This window comes from Enoplosus armatus, chromosome 4, assembly GCF_043641665.1.
Source record: "Enoplosus armatus isolate fEnoArm2 chromosome 4, fEnoArm2.hap1, whole genome shotgun sequence".
NCBI classification, from domain to species: domain Eukaryota; kingdom Metazoa; phylum Chordata; class Actinopteri; order Centrarchiformes; family Enoplosidae; genus Enoplosus; species Enoplosus armatus.
This window is the reverse complement of record NC_092183.1, coordinates 1,609,985-1,635,052: the sequence shown is the minus strand read 5'-3', so window position 1 is coordinate 1,635,052 and position 25,068 is coordinate 1,609,985. Positions and strand designations below refer to the sequence as shown.

General features: G+C 44.7%; 1 protein-coding gene across 1 annotated transcript in view; it reads left to right on the top strand.

The window, feature by feature from the left end:
• The first annotated feature begins 2,433 nt into the window (after positions 1-2,433).
• Positions 2,434-25,068, top strand: part of znf608 (zinc finger protein 608) — a 37,269-nt gene continuing 14,634 nt past the window's right edge. Inside the window, exons 1-2 of the mRNA XM_070904536.1 lie at positions 2,434-3,393; positions 20,499-20,769. Coding sequence (XP_070760637.1) covers positions 2,434-3,393; positions 20,499-20,769 — 1,231 coding nt within the window. The remainder of the gene's footprint in view (positions 3,394-20,498; positions 20,770-25,068) is intronic.

Genomic DNA, 25,068 nt, shown 5'->3' with positions numbered 1-25,068 from the left:
CTCAGAATCACTTGAAGATGTATTTTACTGAGTTTACTTGAATAAACCCACATTACATTGTTTTGGATTATTTCACGTGTGTTTGTCAATTCTCCACCTTTTCCCTCCAATATATACCGCAGGACACGTTTTGGTCCCGCATGCCACGCCTCCTCACCCCCCCCAAAATAAACATGGTCTCACTGTGTGACTGGCTGCACAGGGTTTGTTTGGTTTGACGACAGCACAGTGTGCAACAGTCGGTCACTGTAGACGTGTCAGTCCTCCTCCCGCTGCCCCAGATCTCTTATCAGCCGCTCTGGTCAATGACAGACAAGCCGACTGTGTTTTCTGCTTTCACTGCGAAACATTTCTTCATTTCTGTCTCTTGAGACTTCAGTTTCAGAGCTCCAGGACGTGTTTCTGTTCCTGATGATTCCTTTAAAGACGGTGCTGTTCTGCGATGTATTATTGTTATCATCTGAAGTTATTAAGTTGGCTGTAACCGCATCTGTGGGTGGAACTCAGACACATTTTCCACTGAGACATCCCAACATCTGTTTGCTCCGTCTGCACCTGTTGGAGAAACACTTTGCACTTCTCTCGGTGTAATAAAGAATGAACTCTGATGCGAGCAGAACGCAGACTTATGAGTCCTCTGGGAGATCAAATAAACGCAGAGTTGTGGATACTGTCGCTCAGACTGAAAATATTGATATATCAGACCTTCAGAAACACGCACTGGATATCGTTTCCATCCTGTCAGGAGCTTCTCGAAAACCGTTAAATTCCTGCATCTAATTCACTCGGAACAAAGAGAACGAAGCGACTCTGCTTCCCTTCGCAGCTGCAGCAACACACACTGCTGTCTTTCTAATTCACCAGGATGATTAAAGTTCCATGTTCTGATTCCAGATGTCTGAATACACTCCTGCTGTATTTACTGCGTTACTCTAAATTGTCGTTTATCTATATTTATATCCACGTGTCCCTTTTAGTGACTCTGATAATGAATTCCTGCCTGCGTTGACTGCTCAGGTTTGCAAAACATTATTTCTTCATCACACCCGTGCAGCCGCTCAGAGAGGGAGGCGGGACGTGTCTGAATATGTCTTCATCACACCAACGACGATAATCTATGGATTTATACTTCAGTTTGATTATTGCTGCTCTGTGAGGATCAGAGCACATGACTCCCCCCATCGTGGAGGGTTGTTGCTGCTGTCTTTATCATCTTAGAAACCTTTCTGTCCCAGCCTGCTCAGACCTTCAGCAGCCAATCAGACCACGTCTCTCTGCTCCTCGGAAACCAGTTCAGACTTCCACAATATAGTAAAAGATCCTCCTCCTGGCATGCAAAGCTTCTTAAGGTCTTAACATCTCTCAGGTCACAGCGGTTATTTGTATGAAATCGTGCTATAAATAAAAAACAGTTGAACTTGAGCTTTTCAGCCACAGTGATGGTTTTAATTATCTTTAGAAATAAATATTGAACAGTTTAATCTGGTTTTGTTTGTGCAAAGTGTGAATAAATCCTCTGTTTACTTTGATCGTGTAACTTAATGTAAGTTGTTTTGTTTTTTCCACGATGTTACAAATGTACATTTTCTCTTTACACTTTTGACAGTGAATTTGGGAAAAGTGTTGCAACAGGAGAAGAAACAATTTTCCAAATATTTTACTCAAACTAGTGAAGAAGAAGAATGCCGAGGTCACTCCTGATCACAGTGGGTGATTAGAGGTGATTATAGGCGACTCAGAATATTGTCCTCATGGTGAGATGTTGAGAAATAACAAGCAGACAGGCGTCACAGCGCCCCCTGCGACCAATCAGTGAACTTTAAAACTCCAAACAGCAGCAGCTGATTCATCAGTCCATCAGCCTCCATCCAATCAGTTACACCTGAGCTGGTGTTTAAACAATAAAGCAAACAGTGCAGCGCCCCCCTGTGGCCAACCACAGTCACTTCTGACAGGTAGCACTTTTTTTTTTCTCTCTTCAAAATCAAATTTGTGGTTTCTGAGATATTTGTCGAGAGATTAGTCATGATGGGAGGGAAATAAAATACAACATATGACTTTTACAGAAAGTCAACAATACGGTTCAGTAGAATATGTAGATTATTATTTCATTTCTATATGTTCCTTTTTGAAAACAGGCCGTGTGTGTGTGTGATGCCATGTTTCACTGTATTTTTGCTGTTTCCTTATTTTTCTTCTACATATAATTTCTTTGTTCTTCTTTCAGGTGGGACCTGAACACAGAACAGATCTGAGCTGAATTCTGTCATTCAGCCTGTGTTGTGGTTTGTGATGGAGGCCTGATCCAGCAGCCTATAACAGACCTGCAGGTGTCCACCTACAGCTCGGTGCTCTGCTACACTGCGGCGGGCTGACAATGACTTGAATGCTGATTATTGTGAAGATCGACAAAGGACACAAGGAAAGGAGGAGATGAACCGTTTCCTAAGAGCTGGGGAGAATGGGGGGCTGCTGACGGACTGCAGGGAGCTGTCACCCAACCACACCGCCTCCTCCTCCTCCTCCTCCTCCTCCACCACCGCCTCCTCCATCTCCATCACCTCCTCCTCCTCCAGCGCCGCTGGCTCAGCCGACAGACACGCGGCCCTGCCCTCGCTCCAGACCCGGGGACCTGTCGGCGGTGGCAGCGGCTGCGGGTCGGAGCCGAGGAGATCCGCGTTTAAACGCAGCCGAGCCGGCCGGGAGGGGAGAGAGGGACCGGAGGCGGCGGATCACTCAGCGGCTGCCGTCGCGGTGCGCGGCGGCGGCGAGTTGTGCGTCGGGGTCGGTAAGCAGCAGCAGCAGCAGCAGCAGCAGCAGCGTCGGGAGGCTCAAGGACGCAGCGTCGGTGGAGAAGGTCTGGAGATGCTTTCAGCGGTCAGCAGAGACGCGGACGGCGGCGGCGGGAGCGGCAACAACAACAACGGCGTCTCCGAAGTGACCACGGCCTCTCCTGCGACTTGCGCCAAAGGCAAGGAGGAGAGGAAGGGGAAGAACGTGATCCGGGGCTGGAAGAGGGAGAGAGACAGGGAGAGGGACAGGGACGCCGCCGCTCCTCCTGCTCCTCCGGTCCGGGCGAGGAAGGAGAAGCCCGGCGATGGCTCGTCTCCTCCTCCCTCCGTCTTCCTCCCGTCGTCCGCCCCCCTGCCCGAGCATCATCTGTGCCGCGACGGCCCCGGACACTGCCACTGCGCCGCGCCGGACTCCAGGATCCCGGGAGATAACTGCGGCGCGAACAACGTAAACAATAACAATAATTGCGGGAGTAACGGCGGCGGCGGCGCCAATAAAACCGCGCTGGATTGTGGAGTTAAAAGCGGCGGCGGCGCTATTGTTGTCAGGCGGCAGCATGACGACACGCCGGCGGCCAAGAAACACAGAGGAGCCGAGAAGGTAAGCAGCTTTTATTGTCTGGAGGCCGATAATGACACACAGCAACAACCAGACACCCGACACACCTGCAGCTGCTTCGCCCTCACACTCCACATGCTCAGCATTTAAAGGTGGAAACCGGTGAACGAAAGCATATTCATGATATTCTGAGCACACACAGGCAGCGAGATGCAGGTGTGAAGGCCACAAAGAAGCCTGAACAGCAGCAGACACACAGCAGGAATGTTTAAATGGATGGAGGGATGGAGGGATGGAGGGATGACCGCCTGCCTGCCACAGGATATTTATTTCCTATTGTTGTTGCCCAGCTGGTGTCATTGTTCCCAGTCTCACTGTCTCACTGTCTGTCTGCTGATAGCCACCATGCTGATGCACAGAGATGAGATTATTTGTGTGTCTTTTTCTTTTGGAGGGGAGATGAAGAGAGGAGGAGGAGGAGGAGGAGGAGGAGGAGGGAGGCAGCAGTAGCAGCAGTGTGTCCTCCATCTCCATCCCCCTCCTCCTCCTCCTCCTCCTCCTTTCACAACCATTTAATCCAGTCCTCCTTGTTTTTCCTGGAGATTAAAGGAGAAAGCAACTATTTACATGTGCGGCAGCGGCAGCTCAGAATAAGAATGAAGCTCTTCTGTAAATCCTCCTTCATGCTGCATCTGCTCAGGCTTTGTTTGCTCATTTCATTTGGGGAAAAATATCCAAGATGTCAGAACGAATCAGGTGTGAGAGTCTCTTTAAATGAGACGTAAACGCTGCACTGCTCCGAGAACGGGGACGGTGCCGCTCGTGAAATCATGTTTTGGGTTTGAATAAGTCATCCGAAGGAGAGACAAAGATGGAGGAAGATGGAGGGACGGGTGGAGAGGTGAAGTGGGGAGAGAGACGTTTGATAGAGAGGCAGGGATTGGACGTGACAGCAGAGGACGCAGGCTGAAAGAGTCTGACACACAGAAAAAAAAGAGGAGCAGATGGAGGATGTTCAGAAGGAGTTTTTTGGGGGGTTTCAGGATCAGACGAGGCAGGAAAAAACCGGAGCGTCCTCCCTGCTGCTGGCAGATGCTGCTGACAGGAGGAACGCTGGCCTGCCCCGGCTGCTTTGTTTATTTGTTGATCTGAAGGATTCCCATTCGGCGGTGAAACACACACACACACACACACACACACACCCTGTAATTCAGTTCCTGTCAGCAGTAATCGGAGGCCTGTGGTGGTTGTAGTGGAGCTCCAGAGGCCTTCACACCCTAAAACACTAAAGAAAACTGAGATTCATTTTGACATTAAAATAAAAAGAACCAACTGAATGTCGGCTCAAACTGGTTAACTGGAGACGTGATCGATAATGATCAATATCTGGCTCATATTGATAGTGGGAGTCTTACCTGTAGGTTTTGCTTTGAGTTTCTGAGTCTTCTTTTCTTTATCTTTGATCAGACGTTTCCATATCGTTTGTTTCGGTCCTGTCAACAGAAAAACGGGGGAATTCTACTTCCAGTGAAGGATTTTAAGACGTGAAACTGTTGTGTTTTTATTGAGAAGACACAGTTTTTACTTTTCCGTCAGACCTTTTGTGACGGGAGAGGCTCAGGTGTAACTAATAATATTAATGATGAACGTTAGACAAGTATAATACCTTGAGAAGGAGAGACAGAACTCACACATATCCCAAACCATCCTTTTTGGAGGGCTTTGAGTTTGAGGGCAGCTGCCATCCAAGTCTTAGTCTGATTCTTTGTTCAGGTTTGATTTGTAACTTTGGACCTAAATGTAATGCAGCCGTTAATAATGTTATTAATTACTCCCGTGTTTAACAAGTTAAAATCAAACACTTTGATTGCTGTTTTAATTTTACAGTTTTAGAGCCGATGCACCTTCTGGGAGACTGAACTGAACTCAGATCATGAAGGAGATCGTGAGACTTTATGATGCGTTTAATTTAAATTGAATGAAGATTGGATTGAATAGTTACACCCAACTGTGGAGGCTCTGAATACATGCAGCCTGGATATAAACACAAAGAAATAACATTAAATGAAAGAGGATTACTTCTCAGAAACATGCTTTAAATATGTTTTACAGAGAAGGCAGACGTCCTCGACATCGCTTCACTCGTGTAATATGCACGTAAACCTGAAGCATATCCTCATTAGTCTATTATCTTCCATTTACACACAGAATTGCTGTGATTGCGTGTTGAGCTCCAAACGCAGGTGACCTACACTCACTACTGTGCATGAACGCATCGTTAGCAGCTGCTAGCGTGTCGGTGTTGTTGCGCCTCCTGTGTAAGAGTCTGCAGCACTGTGAGACTTCTCACAGTGACAATGTTAACATGTTCAGCAGGTATAATGTTCACCATGTTTAGCTAATTAGCACTAAACACCAAGTACAGCTGAAGCTGGGAATGTCATGACCTGATGGTGGCGCTAGAAGACAAATCAGAGGATCATCAGAGTTATGAAGCCACGTTCAGAACTCCCATTTGCAGGTTGCGAAATACTCCAAAAAACCTGAACACACCTTTACAATTCATCCTGATGGGAACCAAATGTCATGTTTCATCCAACAGCTGTTGAGACTTCAAATGTCGACCTCACGGTGGCGCTAGAGGCAAAGTCAGAGGATTCGTCCTCTGGGGAACATGAATGTCCGAACCAAACTTCAAGGCACTCCTTCCAATAGTCGTGGGGATCTTTCAGTCTGGCCCATAGTGGTGGATCGACTGACCAACGCTGCCGTGTCTGTTGCCATCGTGGCTGAAAGTAAACACAAACAAAGTGTGTCAACATCTTTAATGACGACTAAAATGATCAAGCTGCCTCTTTAAACCTGATCCCGCCGCGTTGACAGAAATAAAAGCAGCTCTGCGGCTGCTGAAGCTCAGACTGTCGTCCGCATGACAATAAGATGCACTCGAGTTTGTCTGTGAATGACAGCGGCTGCTCTGCTTTCACTTCCTGTCTGTCAGCCTGGATCCCTGCAGGCTGCACGGAGACTCCTGTTGGATTTTATTGGTTTATCTGATCACCTCACAGGATGCTAACATGCCCGTCAACACCCGCTTATTCCTTTATTAGTTTGTGCTGAGACGTCACATCCTGTTTACTGTGAGCTCGGCGGGGGGGCTGAGGCGAGACGTCGTGAAACCAACAGCTCGCCGGTCGTCCCGTTTACCTGGTGGGGTTTTCAACGGGTTTGCACGGTTTCCATGGCGACCTTGACAGAGTTTATTCGGGGAGAGTTGCGATCGGGGCGTGATGTCGCATGTAAACAGCTGATCCCGAGCGAGCATCAGGACGGAGATTGAGCGGGAGAAACGCACACAAAGCTTATAGCAGCGAAGTTATATCATTTCTCTCATAATCAGGTTGGAAAGGGGATGAAATAAAGCTGGATTTCACTTCAGGTGCTGGTTATTATACTGAATATGAAGGCAGTAAGTGTCCCCCGCCCCTCTGTCCAGGTGAACAATGCAACAGTGCAATTTAGATCACATTTATCTGTGTGATTCCACAAGTTTTTAAGCTTTCAGATATCAGAATGAATAAAATGTGAGTGACAGCGCTACAGTTTGTCCTGGATGCTGTTTTACTGGTCAGGAGCTGCAGTGACTCATTCAGGTCTTAAGGTCTTAAGACTAATTAGTTAATTAGTAATTAGTTCATTTGTCCGTCCGTCCTTCACATCATGGTGTAGTTTTTTGTGTAAAACAGTTAATTATCACTTATACATCTTTACATCAGCCTGCCGTGTTGGTGATGCACATGACTGTATGAGGTATTACTCTGCTTAATAACCTCATGATGTGCTTTTTAATTGAGACTAACCAGTGAGGTTAATAACTCATTATAATCATATTGATTACATCCAGTCGGACGTGGTGTTTATTGCATAAGCAGGTTAGAAAGCTACGTCTCCTGCAGCTTCACTATCTGCACATTTGCAACATAAAAGACGATTCATATCAGGTTATTAAGATTATTTTAGTTTTGTGTTTGCATCAGTGAGCTGCAGTGGAGTCAGTGAACAACAGCCTGGAGCGACGCTTCCTGAGCCGCGGTGATGTAACTGCTTTTTTTTTTTCACTAAACATTTTGAGGCGAGAAGCCAAAACTGAGGAAAAAAGCTGCTGCGTCTTTTTTAGTCAGAACATCAGAACACATTAAGATTAAAGATCCTCTGAAGCACAGATAAAACATTTAAGCTGTAAATACAAAATGATTTTTAAAGTGTTGATTTGCCCTTCGGATGGAGCTTCGTCTGAACCTTCAGGTGACACTTTCAACACAGATTTTCAGTTTGTATTTTGCTCCGAGCGGAAGATCAGCTGTGCAGGCTTAATGCAGCGTGTTCACATTCACCACTTTACACTTACAATGTGTTAATGATGCTAAAAGGGGAAAAGAGGTGTTAATGGTGCATCTCCATTCAGCATGGATTATTACAGTGTGACAAAGGCAGACGTGTGAATTAAAATTGTGTTTTAGCCTGAAAACATTCTTTATCCGCTGCATTCATCAACAAACATTAAACTCCAGAAAATAAACTGGAATCTTTTATGTTTGTTAGCTGTTTACCTCCTTTTTATTTAACATGTTATCAGAAGGTCAGCGGTCCTCAGCAGGATGCAAACTCTGGTCACGTGTGTCCAGTCTGCACCTGAGGCTGATAACCATCAGCACTTTGATGCTGTTCACGCCTTCATTTTCAAAGAACATAGTCGAGGTCAGACAGTTATCAAACAGCCAGCCAGACAGACGTCTCTCCAAAACACTGAACACATTTTCTAAAGGCACAAAATGTCTGACTCCCAACTCTTGATGTGGATTTCTAAACATGGACAAAGCACCGGGGATCTGACTCACATCCACAGCGGTTGGACGAGGAGTCCACCTCTCTGTGTGACACAGTGACGAATCTCAACACTCAGAGAGGTCAGACTGGCAAAGAGCTTGAATCTTTCATTACGGTGACACAACTGCATCAGCGCAGCAGGCGTCCCGGAGCGAAGAGTAAAACAGTTCTGCCATCACAATGTGACGCCATCCAATCAGAAGCATCCAGGCCCACGTCCACTCTCCTTTACCTCTGTTTCTGGTCGACTCCCGAGAAACTGATCCGTCTCTTTAGCTGCTAAACGCTCCACGTTCTTCTCCAGTTAGTCTCTAGCTGTGTCTGTCAGCTGTTTGCCGCCGGGCTGCTCGTGTACAGAGACTTCCTGCTGCTGCTGGAGACTCTGAGACTGAACCAGGCAGGAAATGTGCTGTAAAACCAAAACAAGGAGCTCAAAGACGGTAATGAAAAGATCCGTGGAGCTGCAGAGGCTACGAGCTACGAATATATTGATTAATTCAGCTTTAAGATAAAAGGTGTGATTTGGTTAAAAGCAGCTAACATTAACAATTAACCCCCGACTCCCTGACTCTCCACTTCATTACATTACTTCCTGCAGTGGCGCTGAACTCTGGCACTGGATGTGAATCGTACATTGTGTAATTAATAAAAGTGAAGATGAGTATGAGGATAAAATGACTGCTTCCCTGTGAGAGCTTGAGAGCAGGTGAATGAGTCGGTGTGTGCACTTCAGAGCAGACGCCCTGAAAACTGAGGATTATCTTTATTTTAGTTATCGATTAATCTACCGATTATTTTCTCCATGAACAGATTGATGGTTTGGTCTATAAAATGTCAGAAAAAAGTGAAAAATACCAGCATTTCCCACAGGATTTTGTGAGACTGTGGGGGGGGGGTCCGGGGTCCGGGGTCATGCTCCCCTGAAAGAATATTTTGTACATAAGATATAATGTTACATACATTATGCATTGTTCTTCACAACAAGCAGCCGGATATGTAAGTCAACACAAGGGAGGAGGCCGACAGCTAATGCCGTTAGCTAACGTTAACGTTACCTAACTGACGTCAGATTAACGTTAACGATACCTAACTAATGTCAACATTACCTAACTAACGTCAGATTAACGTTACCGTTACCTAACGTCAGATTAACGTTAACGTTACCTAACGTCAGATTAACTTTAACGTTACCTAACTAACGTCAGATTAACTTTAACGTTACCTAACTAACGTCAGATTAACGTTGACGTTACCTAACTAACGTCAGATTAACGTTACCGTTACTAACGTCAGATTAACGTTACCGTTACCTAACTAACGTCAGATTAACATTACCTAACTAACGTCAGATTAACGTTAATTATCCATGATAACGCCTGCAGTAACGGTGTCTGTTTGCTGTCGTACTCTGGTGATGATAAACTTGTGTTTGTCAAACCTCAGACAGTGTCGTGTCTCGGACGCAGCAGATCTTTTCTCTTATTATGAGACGTGTAAAAATATTTTCGGTTCATTATGAAACTGCAGCGGGAAACATTAGACAGGTAATTCACGAGGAACGCTGAAAACCAATTATAAATTCTTAGTAATAATCTCAAATCCAGTGAGGTGACATCTTCAGCTAACGTTCCAAAACACCAAAATATTCAGTTCACTATGACACGAGACAGAAAACCTCTTCATGTTATAGAAGCAGGACCGGGGGGGGGGGGGGGGGGGGGTGTTGCCACCACAAGTTGGCATTTAATTTTCTGTTGATCGTCTAATTTATAATTCTGATTGACTGTTTCACCTTTAATGAAAACTCTCTGCTCTCTGTGAAGGAGGAGAGTAGCTGCAAACAGTAATATTGTCGACGCCACAGGACCATGTTTCTCATCGTGTCTCTCATCCGGAGATTAAGTCGGCTTCTTTTGTAATTAAAGTGATTTTGGAGGCCGTGTGCAGAGACCTCTGCTAGAAGCTTCAATATTAGAAACGAGAGATGGCTCAATCGACACCCTTCTGATTCACAGTTGTCCATTTGAACCGGCACTTGTACATATATGTGACGTTTCTTGGCAGAGAGCTGAACACTTTCAGCTCCTGACGGAAACCCAAAAGTTGCTGCTTCTCGTGGGCTTTTGCGAGAATCCTGTTTTGAATTCGGAACCAGAATTAACGCTGCTTCTGGCTTCGCAGAGTCTTGTTATCCAACAGTTTATGGTGTGAATGTGTTCAGATCTCCAGGTGTAGCTTCATACAGGCCACAGCAGGATGTGTTCATGCTTAATCCAGGGTGACGGATGTTTCTGCTATTTATCGTCACCGTTTTCCCCCCCTGAAGGCAATCTTCTTATATTTCACCTTGTTGGGGAACATTTATTTTTCCTCCATTTTGTTCCTAGTTCCTCTTATGAAAGAAGAAATCTGAAGCTCAGTGTAAAATCCAGCTTTAATTTCTGTGCTTACAGTGCAGACTCGCGCTGGTCTGGTCTGTCGGCTCCTCTGAGCCGTGACTGACAGGAGATTATTGGATGAAAACATGGAAATCAGACAGGCAGAAGGTAAAAGGAGCCCCCCTGGTGAATGTGAGGAAAAGCTGAAGCTTCAGAAGTTTTTCAAAATGAAGCAGGTGACCTTGAAAGTCCTTTTTTTTTTCTTCTCTTTAACATCTAACTTCATCAGTATGCCGCAGTTCCTCTCGCCATCCTGAGGAAAACGTTGTGACGGAGATCTGCAGGTGCAAAGCCTTTTAAATCTTCTGGTCCTGAACAAAAAACATGGTGGTTTGTTGAATTTCAATAAACAAGGGAACCCTTTGTAAAGCCTCTCTCCACAACAGCTAACACTAACGCCTGTCGTTCCCAACAGACAGGAGATTCTCTTGCTGCTGTGACGTTATTTACTGTTACCGCAGGTTTAATGCTGAGAAAACAAAATGAAACTGCACTGATAACGACACAAACACCAAACATCGTCTGTCTCATAGTTAGTTCGTTTTCAGCCCGTCTGAATCTATTTTATGATCATGTTGGCACAGCTCACTGGATTTGTGGCTCATTGTTGGCTCACTGGTCCTCCCAACACTCGTCTTCATATATAATGAAGACAACTAGACTAGATTTCTAAGACATTTGCTGTAGATATTCGTGGTCCCCAGAGTAAGAACCCTTATTATCTCTCCGGCAGCACCGTCATGACAGAGATTTCAGTTGGATACGATTAATCTAAAATGCCACAGCAAGGCCTCACCGTGTGAGCTAAAACTGTCAATCCTGTCGCACGTCTGGGTGCAGCTCCGGCAGCGACGTTACAGCGGGAACACGAATCAAAGGTACCAACTGTTTCCTGAGAAATTCTCTGTAGGATGCAGACAAATGTTGACAAATTGTGAAATCTATTATAATAAATACGTGAATGTAAATGTCAAAAACTGAGTGATGAGAAAAGGTTCATAACGAGGTTGAATGTTCATATGTGATCAATCAGGCATCATCAGAGCTGGGTGACAGAGACTATAACGCCAATATATCGGCATTTTGAAACTCAACTCTGAAAATGATTTTCCATTTGACTTGATAATTAGACGAAAGCTGAAAGAAGGACAAGTGCACGGCGAGTAAATGGCACAGCCGACAGTATTGTTCCCCACTCGAGGCACAGAAGTGTGTTTTCAGAGCAGTACAACAGCTCATGTGGAGGCTGGACTGAGAGTCCATTAAAGTATCAATGCCAACCGGAGTGAAAGGGCTTCGTGGTACGACGGTACGCCCACGCGCTCTGCAGGCCGGCAGGTTTTCCTCTGCATTCATTCACCACAGTCTGCACTGCTGAAGGAAACACTGGAATAAAGAAGTCATAACATCAGCGCCCGGCGTCTGTCGTCAATCGCCTCATCTCTGCATCTCCTAACGTCTTGTCCCCTTTTACACTCCGGCAGCGTCTCATCTAAAATCATCCGAATCAATCAGCATGAAAGAACATGAATCAATGGGGGAATTTGGTCCAAGTCAGAATGTTTAATAGTAATAACTGCTGCTTTGGAACATCTTGTGTGTTGTTGAAGAGTTCTTCGCAGCCTGACAGAGAGTTTGTACATTAAAGCTGTATTTTGTCAGGTCTGTGTTAAATAATTGAGTGTTTCTTCAGAGCTTCCTTTGAGCATCCCTGTTTGTTGAGGGTGTAGCTGCTGCCTGTCATGTAAAAAATCATTATGCAGTGTGTTTTGGCATAAATAGTTTCATTTTCTGTGTTTTTGCAGCCGTCGAAAGGCTCAGAATAGCTTCGCTCCGACTCCGTGATTAATCTTTGATGGAGAGGAGCTGTAACATCGTGTGTTCAGAAGTGAACTTTGACCTCGTGTCATTAGAACAAATCTGACTGCTGGACAGTTTGTGTTTATTCACCCCAAACAACCAATGAACCGGCTGCACGTTAGCTGCAGCTAGCTAGCAGCGGACGCACTGGTTGTGCGTCTGTGTGTTTGTGTTCAGCTCAGCTTCGGATCAGAGAGTCTGGTTCCTTCTGTTGTTCCTCCCCAGCGTCTCCTTGCTTCCCTCTCGTCTCTGCTGTGGGACACCTGCAGACTCACTAGAAGTCCTTGTTAGGAAAACGTAAACCAGGTCCTGGTAAGGACCTCATCTCATCCATGTTACCACCGTATCAAGAATCACGTCTGCAGTCCGGACTTGTTTTTCCAAATCGAGGCGAAACGTAATTGCTGCTCCACTTTCTATACTGCGCTGACGTAGAAAGAGCAGGTTCACTTCCTGAGTGCTGCGTGTTGGTTCGATTAAGGAAAAGATTGGGATTTTGGCTGAATGCTAATAAAATAAATCGCCCTGTCTCGTGTTTCAAGTCAGCTGAATTCTTCCATATTTTCAGACCACGATGTTTCACTAACTTTTAAGTGCCTGAATATAAAAAAAGTGTAATTATGCTTTAGTTGCTACTAAAGTAGAAAATCAAATTAAATACACATTTTACAGAATCGTACATTTTGCAACTTGGCAAATATGTTAATTAACGCGTCCTCGTTATAATGATAGAATATATTATCTGGGAGTCATTACGTTTCCTTCAAAACGTATAAAACACATTTCATTTGTAGGAGACAGGGTGAGTCGGTCACATCTGGGAGCTAACAGTCACATCTGGGGTTGCTGTGTTATTAAAATGTCATTTGGAGAAGCTAATCGGTCCCAAGCACTCGCTGTTTACTTGAACTGTTCTGCGTGTTGTAAGTTCTGCTGATTGGCCGGTCAGCTCTGCCGTCTTAAAGGCCTCAGATTTCCCTGCAGGAACCTGACTGAGTCTATATTAAATATATTAAAACTGTCTCTGGTGTTACATCAGCTGCCAGGTTGAAAGCCTGTGATGTCTGTCTCAGTTGAGATGCTTTATAATTATATCATTATGAAAACACTGCTTGCAAACACTGCAACTCTGGGAGATTAATTTATGCAGAATTGGGCTAACATAATTATTGTTAATGGTTGATTGTGCAGCCGCGGCGTTGCTGAAGGAAAGAAAGTGGTTGTTAGTTTTCAAATGTTTTGCAGCAGCAGGAGTTATTATGGCAGTGAGTAATGTCATGCCATTAGAGCTTGTCATTCAGTAGGAAGGTAAGTGGTGTGTGTGTGTGTGTGTGTGTGTGTGTGTGTGTGAGTGTGTGTGCTCTTATGGCGATACTGTAGGGAGGGAATAAGAGAGCAGAGAGATGAGAGGCTGGAGAGAGAAAATGGGGAAAAAAAGATGGCTACCATTCGCAAAAGCACACACACACACTGCACAAACCACAGATTGTATGCACACACACACACACACACACACACACACACACACACACACACACACACACACACACACACACAATGCCTCCTCTTTCAGCAGCCTGACAATAAAGACAGGGATGATTTCTGTCTGGGAAAAAAAACTGTCAGTGTTGCTGCTCACTGGGGGATTTAATAGGAGGGGAGGAGGAAGAGGAGAGAGGAGAGGAGGGGCAAGAGATGAGGAGGAGGAGGAGGAGGAGGACATGAGGACAGGAAAAGGGGAAAGGGAAGGGAAGGATGAGGAAGAGTAGAGGGAGGAAAAGGAAAATGAGGCACAGGAAAGAGAGGAAAAGGAGAAATAAATTAAAGAATAAAAGGAGACGACAGTGAGGGTGGAAAGGAAAGGGGAATAAGAGGAAGAAGAGGAAGAAGAGAGGACAAGAAGAGCAGGAGGAGCATAGAAGGTCAAGAATCAAGAAGAACAAAAAAGGAAGGAAAGGAGGATGTGAGGCAAGAAAAGTAGAGGAGAGAAGCAGGAGGAAGAGGAAAGAAAGGGAAAGAAAATGGAATGCAAGGAAAAGGTGTGGAGAGGAGGAGGACGAGAGGGCAAGAAGGAAAGAAGAGGAGGAAGAAAGGATGAGAGGATAAGAGGAAAGGACAAGAAAAGAAGAGGAGGAACAGAGGAAAGAAAGAGGAAGAGGATGAGTAGAAGGAGGAAGAGGAGATAAATCAGTTCAGACAGCGTTTCTTCTGTCGCTTCTATAAACACTCCATCCTTTAACAGAGCTGCTGAGGGGGCGGAGGGACGGATGGAGGGACGGATGGAGGGACGGATGGATGGTTGGATTGATTAAAAGTATTTTTTGGCGTTTCTGAACACATTCAACAGGATGCGTCTGCAGTCTGAGACACAGAAAATGTGATTGGAGATTTTTGAAAAGAGCAGAAGAAGCAAAGATAAAAAAATGTCTCTTTGTTTAATTATAGATTTTAGAGGCAGAATTAATGGAAAACTCACTTGGCTCCCGCCCCCCTGATTAATTTGGGTAAATCCAGTTCTATATGTGAGTAAAGGCAGCTGTTTGTGATTCAACTTCAACCCAAAGCTCCAGCGTGTTGAAGTCAAACCTGCTTTAGGTTGAACTGCAGTAGACCCCCCCCCCCTCTGCATGCAGTTTTATGATAATAGCAGTAGTAGATTTTATCAACTGTCGCTAGCAAAGAGCCGAAGTGAATCCCAAACTAAGAAAACCTCATTCAAAATCACATTGACATTTATAATAACTTATATGTGAAGTCCATTTACCGTTTCATTACAACATAAAGAACACATGCTTTCACAGTCTAGTGATGTGGTTGTCAGACGACGTTCTCGCAGTCATTGTTGGAGCTTCGATATACCAACAGTAAGAGGGGCAGCAGCTAGCCCCACTCGCTAGTCCTGAGGCTGCTCCAGAGGCAGGTGCAGTGTCCCTCAGACCGCTAGAGAATTATGCATTCCCTCTGCGATGATTAACCGAGGAGAGCTTCACTCGCTGCTGCAAGGTCGCCCGGTTCAAAGCATTGTGTGCGTTGTGAATAAAGCTGCTATGTGAACATCTGCCTGCGTTTCAGATCATGTGAAATGAAAGCCTTGGTCTGGCTGCCGCGGCGACTTCAGACACGTTTGTGATAACAGATTACAGCTAAAAAAGTTGACATGGAAGAGAATATTTGTGGATTTCAAAGACATGAAGGAAACCAAGTTATGATGACGTATGCGATGATGTTTCCCTTTTTACATGAGAAGGTTTTGAGGATGAAGACCAACTGAACCCAAACGAAAACAAAGCAGCGGCGCTAACGTTAAACTAAACTCTGATCCCGGACCGGATCCCACGCGGTGGATGTTCCAGCCCAGAACGGGGTTGTTATAATGTTGCCTGTAACGCCATAACATATTGTAATTAGCTTATGCTAACTCTTAGCCTTGGAAGTAGCACTAACATCAGGTAGCTACTGTTGGTAATAAGCTAATTAGCCAGGTTTGTGGCTAATTAACGGCTTCTGATTATCTCAACGTGTTTTTGTCGTGCACATGGTTTAATTATCTTGTGTTTGGAAAGCAAAAGCTTGTCTAACTTAACATGTTGGGATAAATATATATAACAATATTTGTTTTCCCCAAATTACCTTGTGTTTTCTTGAAATGTTGATGCCATTATCACAACAGAACAACTTCGTTATCAAGTTAATACAATAATTAACTACCTGTAATCAACTATTCTGTTATCTTGAGATACTGCCACCATCTTTTATCTCGTTTCCGTCTATCTGCCGGGATGCCGACCCTGGCGCCAAAGAGAAAAACGCCCTTTCCAACACTGTGAAGGTGGCCTGAAGATAGAGGGAGTTTAAAGCAGGTGCTTAGGGAAGGAAGCGTGGCCGATTGATGGAGATGAGTCATGTTGTGTTGCTGTTGATGTGTATTACGCTGATAACGGTCGCGTTGCCAGGTGATGCTGACAATGTTCAAGGTTCATTATACTATTTATAGGCCCTGGGGGGGTCGCGGTGGACAGGTCTAAGCCACCATGTGCAAGTGTTCATGCAAACCGCTGCACATTTCTATGTGATATTGTGTGTTTTTTCACGTTTTGTTGTATGTTTTTATACCTGCTGCAGCTCCGACTTCCTGCTTGGGAGAAATAATAGAATTGAATAGAAGAGTTGCAGAGTGCCTTTATTATTGTTGTTATTTTGTTTTGCAGCATTATGTCTGTCTGTGGTTTTTGCAGGGGAGAACTGTAACATCTCTTTTTTGTGGAATAACACAGAGGTCTGGTAGTTTGTCTGGTGATTCTGTAACTGCGTCTGCGAGGAAGGATGGGGGTGGATCTTGTCTGAAAGAAATTGAGGAAGACAGATTCTCGGTTTGTGCACAGCTCCAGGGTCCATGCATATTTTAGTGTTATTTAGGTCTTTGTGTATTTCGTGCTCCTCTGTGGTTTAGTTAAAGCTGTGATACTTGAGTTTCTCTCTTTTTTAGATAGTGAAGGGTTCACAAAACAAGATATTGGAGACACAGGGAAAGAGTACAACAGCTGAAATCGATGATCGCAGAAGCTTGAGGCCAGAGCGGTGATGCAGAGCTTTAATCAGCACGAGTTCCTGGGAGGAGAGAAAAGGACTGAACAAGAAGTACTGTAAACATGATCAGTAACTGCTGAGGTCTTCACACCCAGCGTTAAGTTCAGGCAAACACTTGGTTACTGTTGGGGAAAGCTCGTCTTCCACCGTTTTAAACTGTGTGAATGAACTGACATCATTCACACGCTTGTTTCTTGAACGTTGAGCCGCCTGCAGTTCTGTCGTGTCGCTGTGTGCTGTTTTTCTGTGTGTATTGTTGGATTTTTTAATTAAGAAACAGTGTGAGAAAGGATGATTTGTTTGAAGCATTTAACACACAAGAGAGCCGGCTTGTGTTTTTATTGTTATTCTGCTGTGTGTGTGTGTGACTCTGCGTCCTGGCTGACGGTAGCTGCTGTGTGAATTGCGATCGAGCGTTGTTATTCTGGGCGTCTGAGGGAGGAAAAGGCGTTAACGGCAGAACAGCAATCACCGGGGATCACGATTCTTCTTTTATAGTTAATTTGCTTTGTGATCTGGTAGAAGAAGTCCTGGGTGGTCTTTGTCAGCAGCTGTGTGGGAGTTAACAGACACTTCCAGGAAGCGCAGGGGATCATCTGTTTTATGTTTCATTACTATTTTGCATGATAAATTTGCATTGTTTATCAGAGTTTTAGCATAAATGCAGAGAAACAAACAAAGCTCCTCATAATACCTGGAGCACAGACACTGGAAACTAAAGCCTGAACCCTGAAGAGTTCCCTCCACACACAGGGACCAGAGGAGGGGAAAGGACTGGTTTTGCAAGCTGCGAGCACAGATGTACCTTTATAGGGAGACAGGGACACACCCCAAATCATTTCACATGAATCATTTTACCCCCTAAATTAACTCTATCAGGTTTCTACAACAACCTCGCTGTCCCTGAAAGTACAGAGACTCTCTGTGATTCACGTTTCGTTCGTTAACATTTCGACAAACAGCCGCACAGCAGATCAATAAGATAACCCCGGAGTCATTTACACCTCAGTATTGAATATGTGCTGATCTCCAGTCCGCCGTGCCGGAGTAATCCGTCAGTTCAAGCTGCTGTAGAAGAAAAATCTGAGGGATTTGAAAGAAAAAGCACAAAGCACCCCTGAGCTTTCTTTCTCCCCGCAGAAGTAGGAAAGAGAGTATTTTCTCGTCAGAGTTGAGAGCGACCTGTGTGAGTAACTGATCGAGCTTCATAATAACACAACAGAAGCACAACTCCTTCATCTGGAAACTCTGTGCTGGACTTGACAAAGTACCTCTGTTTTCTCAAGCATTTACAGACTCATTTACAGGGTTTTTTTTTTTTTTTCTAACTGGGAAATCACTCAAGAATATCGTGCAGCGAGATATCTGTCAGGCCTGTAATCTTTATTGAGTCATAACGGAGAGAAGAATCCTTCATCGCTGATTGCTGCTGCTCTCTCAGCAGAATTATTTCCCAGGGCTGTTGTAATTGGGACCGTAATAAGTGGTGAAGATAAGAGTGAGGCTCTTACGGGCACCCAGGACTTAGTGTTTCATTACATGTAACCATGGTGATGGCGGCGGTTCAGATCACTCGCACGCTTTGAAAACTGAAAAACGACGTTCTTGGTTTTATGAAACTCTGCTGGAGACTAGAAATATGATCGGACACACGTCGTGAGTGTTTGAACGCGTATCTGCACCATCAGTCAGACGTCTTCCGGCCCTCCTTTTGGATCAGATCTAATTATCTTCAGGTGTTATTGAACAAGGTCTGACTGCCCCCGGTTCCCCTGCGGAAGACCTCTGCTACGAGTGTGTGAAAGTGTGCCGTTGATCACTGGAGTGCGTGTAAAACCCATCAGCGCTAATGCTGAACTACACACATGATAAGACAGAAGCCGTTTAATACACTACGTGTAGGTTTGACTGAAAGCGGAATTGGAAAAGACGTCTTTCTCCGCTTTGTTTCACTAATCACTTTATTTATATTAACAATAAATCCAACGCCACTGGATTTTCCAATGGCTTGATAATGTTGCTTTGTTTGTGCTGGGTGCATAAACAGTTATCTGTTTTATTTATAGAGACCAAGACCACAAATCACACATTGTCCTCAGAGGGCTTTACAGTCAGTACAGCAGACCACACCGTCTGTCCTTAGACTCTAAGGTCTGTCCGTCCCTGTCCCAGGACAGGGACACTAAAACAGGAAGTCGAAATATGGACCTGAGTGAGTTGTTGGGGTTCACCGGGACGACCTGCAGTTTCTTAATAACTTCTCCCTGTAAGAAAGTACCAGACGCTCACGTTGAGACTTTCAGCAGGTCTGAAGTTTCAACATCTACCCATAGTCCTGTAATTGTAACTTACTGCCACAGGGGGCAGTGTTCAGAGAAACCTACGTACTTTAAGGGGAAGTTCTGGTATTTGTTATAGCAGACTTACTTTTATATTTAGATATAGACTCCAAAAAGAAAGACGTGGATCGTGTCCAGGAGCTTCCTACAGCTTTCTGAAAAACATAACAATATACCAGAACAAACAATTCGTCTTTTAGTCCAGTTGAAAGTAAACACTGGAAATCCCTGTAGCTGCCGTATGAGATGATTTCTGTACGAATTTAAGGTTTTTGGAAAGCTGTAAGTTCACACAAATATGAGGATGACATCCAGTTTCCCTTTAATGTCTTGTTGAAACTTTAGACCACAAAAATCCCCAAAATGATCTGCATATCACCGACCCCCACTGGAGACTTCAACAACAGACAAATCTAATTTCTCGTGACAACAGAGAAACACTGGATGAGCTCCAGTAAAGTTGCCTGTTATGTCTTTTCTCACAAAAGTGGCAGCTAATTATAATGTGCAGCTTCTGTATTTGTGCGCGTGCCGGTTGGAAACACAGTTTAACTAGAAAACGAGGGTGAAATCTTTGCCTCTGACGGACTCAGTCACGAGGGAGAGATGAGGGTGAATCAAAAGAGACTTTTCGAAGGATATAGTTGAGAGATGATTAGCTGCCAGTCAGTATCAGGAAGTTGGTGAGTGCAGACGGCAGATAGAATAATGAACGGTGTGACATTTAGAGAAAATGCCTCCTCTTCTAAAATGTGCTTCCATTCCACGCTGGGATTCAGCATTCAGATAATCAGATGTCAGTTGGACTCGCGTCAGTAATATTAAAATGACATTACTTATATTTTTGACCGTCTGTCTCTCCTCCTCCACTCTCTTCAGCACAGCCGTGCCCCCACGTCTCATTACATTTAAGGAATTTAGCTGAACTGAGCTGATTAACACCCAAAATAAAGTGGAAGTGAAGTAAAATTGCATATTAAAATACATGGCAGTCTCTTTCTCTGATTTTTAATGAATCCTCTCCTTTTCGCTCCAGGTGGACCCCATGTTCACGGTGCCAGCTCCCCCCGCCCCAGGCCACCCGGGGGCCCCCGGATCCTCTCTGCCCTCGGCCCCCTCCTTCTCCCCTCCGGCCCTGCCCGCCTCCAACCCCAAGCAGCTGGTGGTGAGGACGAGGTCCGTCGGCACCAACACCCAGGACGGAGGCGTCTCCGGAGCGCTGGAGGGCGACTCGGCCTGCCTGGGGCCCTGCCAGCCGGGCACCAGCGTCAACCTGGAGGGCATCGTCTGGCACGAGACTGAGGAAGGTAAGGAGTGAAAGATCCTTCTCTAGATCTAGTGACCAGTCTGTGGAAGCAAGTTCATTTTCTGTCGTAGATATAATGTTTCAAATAATGAGGTAAACGTATGTAGAAGTAAGTCAGGCTGCTCTGAACACCCGTTTTACAACATTTTTTCTACTTTTGCGTCGAGCTGATGTCAACACGTCTTCTTACGCCAGTTATCCTCAAGCGAAGAGTTTATTCAAAGCCAAATGTCTACTTGAATACTATTACAGGCATTTAATGTACAAATAACCGACATGCAGGGAGATTATTATTATTATTATTCCGTTACCTTTGTTACTTCCTGACAGCAGACGTTTTCCACCTCGTTGTGTCCCACTCATACACCTATTAACAGGAGCATATGCAGACATTTGTTTTCTATATGGCTTGAGATTGAAAGACTGAATCCACCGTTATAAGCAGGTCATGGCTGGTTGGTTTCGTGCTCCAACATGTGCAGATGGGAAACTACAATACATTTCAAAGGGACTATTGTTGTGGATTATCCAGAGTCACAGGTCGGTTGTTTCTGTTTCAGGTGTCATGTTTAATGCTTTTAACAGCAAAATCTCCTCCTGTGCAGCAGATATTTCAAAACGTCCCCACATTAATAGGTCGTACCTTATACCTTCAAGTGCATTATGTAAAAGCACTGTTTTAGATTCCCGAGTGTGCCCCCCCCCCCCCACTTCCTTCCATATGGTAATGAAGTAATTATGGTGAACATCACGCCGTGTGTGTGTTGAAATAAACAGACCCAAGTGAAACCTGAGCTGCACAGTGAGGATGTGGAGAGTCTTGTGTGTTAAACGTTTTGGCTCAGTCGAAGCCAAGACGGTGGAAACACATCAGCAGCTTTTCTGATCCGCAGGCTTCACTTGACTTTGACAAAAGACTTTTTCTGCCTTGATGTGCAGAAAAGACCAAACTGACAATTCACAGTTTATTTCTTATTTCTATTGTTTTCACGTTAGAGGTTCGTGGTCGACTCTAAGCAGACTGATCATTATTTTTACTGAGTGAACGCTGCACTTTGGCCATTTATGCAAAATCTGAGAGGCGTGAAAATTCAGTTTCCAGCAAACGGTTTGTTTCAGTCCTCCTCGTTAAATCTAAACTCAGTGTTGTTTGCAGGATAAATTCAACAGGGGAGAATATAACTGGAGACTCTTCATTTAGAAGCTGTCGAAGGACAGCGTCCAAACTTCTGACAGCTCCGGGGAAACAGTCTGTCTGGACTCAGAGCTGAGCCTTTCAGGTTTACTGGACAAAAGGAGACAAAATCATCTTAACGCAGTAGCTTTTATCTGCATCTCAGAGTCTTAATCAGTGGATGGAGCCGGTTCAGTTGCTGAATTTTGTCCACGTGATAAGGTGTGGGCGTATTGTTCAGATGTCTCTGGAGTCACATGGATGTCCTCCTCGATCCTGGTTGATGGCTTTGACTCCAGTCGACGCTGTGAGTGTTTTTTCTCTGGTGTTTGCAGATTACGTCAGCCGTTTGTTGAGCATCCTGTTGTTGCCATGCCAACAATGACCCTCGCGTGTCAGACGCAAGGCATGACAGTGTACAGTGTCGCAGCACCACTACACCGTCCTGCCTCAAGGAAACCCTGCAGCCGTTGGTTTCTAACTCTCACATCCTGCCTTCTGTACTGTGGCTGATCGTCCCAGCAGCGTTATAGATAGTTAGTCTTTAGTAAAGTACTTTCAACGCTCTTCTAATATCCGGTGAATATTTGGAGATAGTATTCTCTGTGAAGAGATGTTGTTACTGATGGATTTAAAGCTGATGAAGTCTTGGAGAGCTTTCTTCTTTTTGTCATCTGTTCGTCTCACATGATGGCAAACAGGAGAGTCACGTTTCATTTGTTAAGCAGCTGCTGTCTGTTTTTTATCCTTCTGAATGTTGTTGGCTGTATTTTGTCAGTGGGGAGAGTTTTAAAGACCCTGTCAAGAGTTTCTGCAGAGTTTTTGATTTGTATTTCTACTTCTGTCTTCTTTACTTCTACGTATGTGTGCGTGGCGTGCCCCGCCATGCGTGTTTGATGCTCGTCAGCTGACGCTCTGCTCTGTGGCGACGCCAGTGTCTGTCGCACTGCAGGGCCGAGGTCGGCAAAATGACACTTTGACACTCACGACTGCCGTTTGCATCCAGTTAGTGTTGGTTTCCTTTTTACCGACCGACCATCTGAGAACCTCACCAAACCTTAACCACAGCCAGAACCAGAGTCACGTTGCAATATTACCTCTTTGTAGAGAAAATGTGCATTTAATTTCAACACAGGTTTCCCCCCCCCTGAAAAGATTCATCCCGTTTGGCCAAACCCACACGAGTTGTAACGACAGGCTGTGGGTTTGAGAAACATATGCTGAAGAACAAATAGACGGTTCTTATCTTTATCCTTCCAGACACTTTGTACTGTCCAAATAAAAATAACCAAACTCCAGTTTACTTTTAAACCTGACTGGATATCCTCAGAAGACCAGTTTTGGCGTTGCGCTGCATGTAATCTTGAGTCCAACACAAGAAGAAAAGTAGAACCAGAAACTCGTCCAACGCTACAAAATGATACCACGGGAGGACCGGGCGACGGATCAGACGGCCTGATGATTCACCCGCCGATTTCGACGCCATCGCGCTTTGATAGGCCGTTAACGAGGACAGCACTCGGCACTGCGGCCTCTCAGCGGAGGTGTAATACCTTACTGCAGGCTGCTAATGAATAAATCCCATCTCTCGGTGCCCATCTCGCTCTGCCAGCCGCGGGGCCTCTGAAGTGGAGTGCTGAGTTTGGCGGAGAGGCGTTTGTTTCTGGGCCCAGTATTAATTAACTGGAGCTACTTACTCCGCCCGGGCAAAAATAAAACAGGAGAAGAAGAAAAAGGAAACACAACACAGGGGAATATATTGGAGGCAGAGAGACGGAGAGAGGCGAGGAGGAAACATCTTCTGCTGCAGACTCTGAAGGAGGGAAACAGACGGTGCAGTGTTACAACGCTGAGGTGAAACTCCTTGACAACCTTAAACAGGTAAAAAGAAAAGACAAACAGCAGAAGGGACAGAATGTGGATGATGCATTATTAAAATAAAGCTTCAGTATTCAAGCAAAACATTTAAAATGAGAAACCTGAGCGCAGACGTCCTCAAAGTTTGAATCATAAGAAAACGTGGTGCTGAGCAATTAATCGATCATCAGGAAATGAATCATTTATCGTTTAGACAACAAGCCAAATGTTACCTGGTTCTGAAATGTGAAGATTTGTTCTGCTTTTCTGTTTTATATCACAATAAACTGCAGCTCTTCGGGTGTCTTTTACTACCTGCTGACATTTTAAAGGCAGAAAGATTAATTGAATAATTGCAAAAAGAAAAATGAAGGTAATCATCATTTAAGAAAAGTAAACATCATGACAGACAATGATGGGATACATGATGTGATGAGAGGGATTTCAATCCTGCAGATTTGACTGGATTAACATGTAGAAAGACACAAGGTTCAAAACGAATGCGTAGTTATCAACTGTTACACATAATAAAATGATCCATAATATTCAACTTTCTGTCTCTCTTATAATACAGATTTTAATTCAAATTATAGCCAGTCTTCCCTTTCAGTATGTCCAAATCTAATTATTTGTTATTTCAGAATCATTTTAATTGAATTCTATATTAAACCAGTGGCAGATCTGATTTAAGAGCAGTAGTTCACTAACACCCTGATGTATCTCACAATGTAAAGAAGCCCTTTGGGTTCACTTCTTTCCACCAAATTTAATTTCACTTAAATCTGTTCACATATTTTCCTCCTAAGGAACAAACCATCAAACAAGCAGGACTTGTTATTTCCTCCGCGGTGCACAAAAAAAATGCAAACAGAAAACATCAAAGCATCGTGCTTCCAGGTTTGTGTGAGTCCACAAACAGCAGCAGCAACATAATGATATGAAAGATGCGTCTGTGGAGTTCTACAGACGCACTGCAAATATATCTAAGACTGAGAGGTACACATGCAAACGCACAGTGTGTGTTTGAGTTCACAGACAGAGAAAGATGCAATAAATATGAGGAAAGGAGCGAGAAACTGATTGAGTGTTCAGCCTGCGTCTGATCAGGCTGACAGGACGGGGGAGGGAGGGAGACGAGGGGAGAGGGACAGAATGGCAACGGAGGTTTTCGTCTATATTGCTAAACCACCGGGGGGGGGGGGGGGGGGGGGCAGAGATGGAGAGGAATGTAAAGATGGAGACAGAAAGAAGCAGATAGAGAGATGAAGA